The following is a 2,596-nucleotide window of genomic DNA, read 5'->3' as shown; positions in this document are numbered from 1 at the left end:
CCTTTGGTTTACGTAAACTCCATGCTTCCTCCGGGATGATGTCTCCAATTCTTTTAGTGGGAAACCTGTTCAATAAATATACAGCACAGGCAACAACATCTCCCCAAAATTCTTTTGGGATATTTTTCTCTTTCAACATACATCAAACCATATTTAGAATAGTTTGGTTTTTTCTTTCTGAAACATCATTTTGTTGTGGTGTTTGAGGTATTGTGAGTTGATGAAGAATACCATTTTCTTTGCAAAAATTTTCAAATTCTAATGAGGTGTACTCACCTCCTCGATCAGTTCGCAGACATTTTATCTGATATCCACTTTGTTTTTCAACTAAAATTTTAAATTGCTTAAATTTAGTGAAAACTTCTTTCTTCTCTTTCAGCATATATACCCACGTTTTTCCACTATAATCATCAGTGAAAGTCAAGAAATACCTGTTTCCTCCAAAAGAGATAGGTTTGATAGGTCCACAAACATCGGAGTGCACAAACTCAAGTTGTGAAGATCCTCGCCTCTGATTGTACTTTTTGAATGGCTTCCTTTGCTGCTTTCCTACAACACATATTTCACATAGATGGTTGAAACTTTCAATCTTTGGCAATCCAAATACCATGTTATTTTTTGAAAGTAGTTTTAATGCTTCAAAGTTTAGATGCCCATATCGAAGATGTTAAAGAGTGGAACTATCCATAGTGCCTGCCTTGAAGCATTTCTCTTCATTGATGCTTAACTTCAGTGGGAACAATCTGTTCTTGGTCATTGTGACATGAGTAATAAGATTATTACTTTTATCATGAATACTAAGAGTCAAGTTCTTCATTTGTATATTATCCTTTCTCCAATAATTGACCAATGCTCAAAAGATTATTTTTTAATCAGGAACATAATAAACATCTGAGATGCATACCTTCTTTCCATTTTGCAATTCAAACAAAATGTCACCTTTTCCTTTAATTGACCTTTGTGATAGATCTCCGAAGGTGATATTGCCTATTGGACTCTCATCAAACTTTGTGAACAACTCTTTTCTCCCACACATGTGATTTGATGCTCCTGTGTCTAGGACCATGTAATAGGTTGGACAGATTCTGGCCCATCGCATGCCATCAACAATACTGGTCCTTCATTGTCCACCTCCTTATTGACAAGGTTCACTTGTTCTTCTCCGTTGTTAGTGTTATACCAACATTCATTATAGTGATGACCGTACTTCTTGCAAATACAACATTGAGATTTAGTTTTATCATATCTCCATCTAGTGTTTCTACCTCGTCCACGACCATGACCTCGGCTTCCACCACGACCTCTTCCATGTCCATGTCCTTCATTTCCGTCATTCTGATTTTGAGTGTGCCAATTGGAGTTAGAAGTACGACCACCTCTTCCTCTCCATGTAGAGGCCCTTTCTCGTTGAGGACCTCCTCTTGATGATTCATTATGCTTGAATGATAGTTTGGCTTGGAGTGCTTGCTCCAAAGTTCTTCCTTCACTTTCCTTCAATATTCTTTGCTCATATGCTTGAAGGGATCCCATAAGCTCTTCCACAACCATCACCTCCAAATCTTTTGATTCCTCGATCGCCACAACTATGAAACCAAACTTTGAGTCTAAAGACCTTAAGATCTTTTCAACAACTTGAACATCTTTTAGTTCGTTGCCATTTGTTCTCATTTGATGAACAATAGAGATAACTCAGGAGAAATAATCAGAAATTATTTCTGAAGCCTCTTGTTGTAGTGCTTCAAATTGAGCTCGTAGGGCTTGTAGGCAAATCTTCTTTACTTTATCTACTCCATCATATGTTGTCTTCAATATCTCCCAAGCCTCTTGTGACGTTGTTGCTAGAGCAATCAACTCAAAAGTGGCTTCATCTACACCTTGATAGATAGTGAATAAAGCCTTCTTCTCTCTTTTCTTCATTGCCTTAGGAGCTTGCTTATTCCCATCACTTGTTTCGGCTATCGTATAACCGGTCTCCACAAGGTCCCATATATCAAGGGAACCTAATAGAGCCTCCATTTGTATACTCCATATTCTATAGTTGTCTTTGGTTAACTTTGGCACTTGAAGGGAGCTCGCCGAAGCCATTGTTAGTATATGGCTTTGATACCAAATTTGTTGGAATTTTGGTGGAACTAGGATGAGAAAATAAGAATGTAGGAGAGATTTTGTAACAAAGTATGAGAATGGGAGAAAAACTCTATGAAGAGAAAATGTTACTACTTTTCATTCTTCATCATACAAGGTTCTATTTATACACTTAGATTGATACATTATATTATTAAACACAAGACAATTAGACTTTGTTCTTTTTTATACTAATGACTCTTGTCATAAAGAGTTTCATTGAACATAATAAGATAATTGGACTTTACTTTGTTTATGAAGAGTCACATGATGTCAAATTGATTTTGACAACTCTCTTGCATGATTGATGAAGTCAAGTTGTTCTTGGCATTATTCTTGTATTTGAAGAAGTCAATTTATCTCTTTGAATAAGTTTATATACCAACACTCCCTTGGGCATATGATGTTCCTTATGTAAGAATAATAAATATACACACACACTTAGTTGAGTTGTATATGATGTTTAATATTG

At 36.0% G+C, this 2,596-nt stretch overlaps 1 protein-coding gene across 1 annotated transcript; it reads right to left on the bottom strand.

Annotated features, from left to right (window-relative positions):
• Positions 1 to 1,056: 1,056 nt before the first annotated feature.
• Positions 1,057 to 1,668, bottom strand: LOC122004417. The gene has a single exon (XM_042559308.1). The coding sequence runs from the start codon at positions 1,666 to 1,668 to the stop codon at positions 1,057 to 1,059; it is 612 nt and encodes a 203-aa protein (XP_042415242.1).
• Between the last annotated feature and the right edge of the window lie 928 nt (positions 1,669 to 2,596).

The sequence above is a fragment of the Zingiber officinale genome, chromosome 7B (genome assembly GCF_018446385.1).
Source record: "Zingiber officinale cultivar Zhangliang chromosome 7B, Zo_v1.1, whole genome shotgun sequence".
NCBI lineage: Eukaryota > Viridiplantae > Streptophyta > Magnoliopsida > Zingiberales > Zingiberaceae > Zingiber > Zingiber officinale.
Note: the sequence above shows the minus strand (reverse complement) of the source record. Positions and strands in the feature narration are given on the sequence as shown.

What these genes read in the sequence shown, in the direction of transcription:
- LOC122004417 (XM_042559308.1), bottom strand. Translation starts at nt 1,668, where the DNA reads ATGAGAACAAATGGCAACGAACTAAAAGATGTTCAAGTTGTTGAAAAG.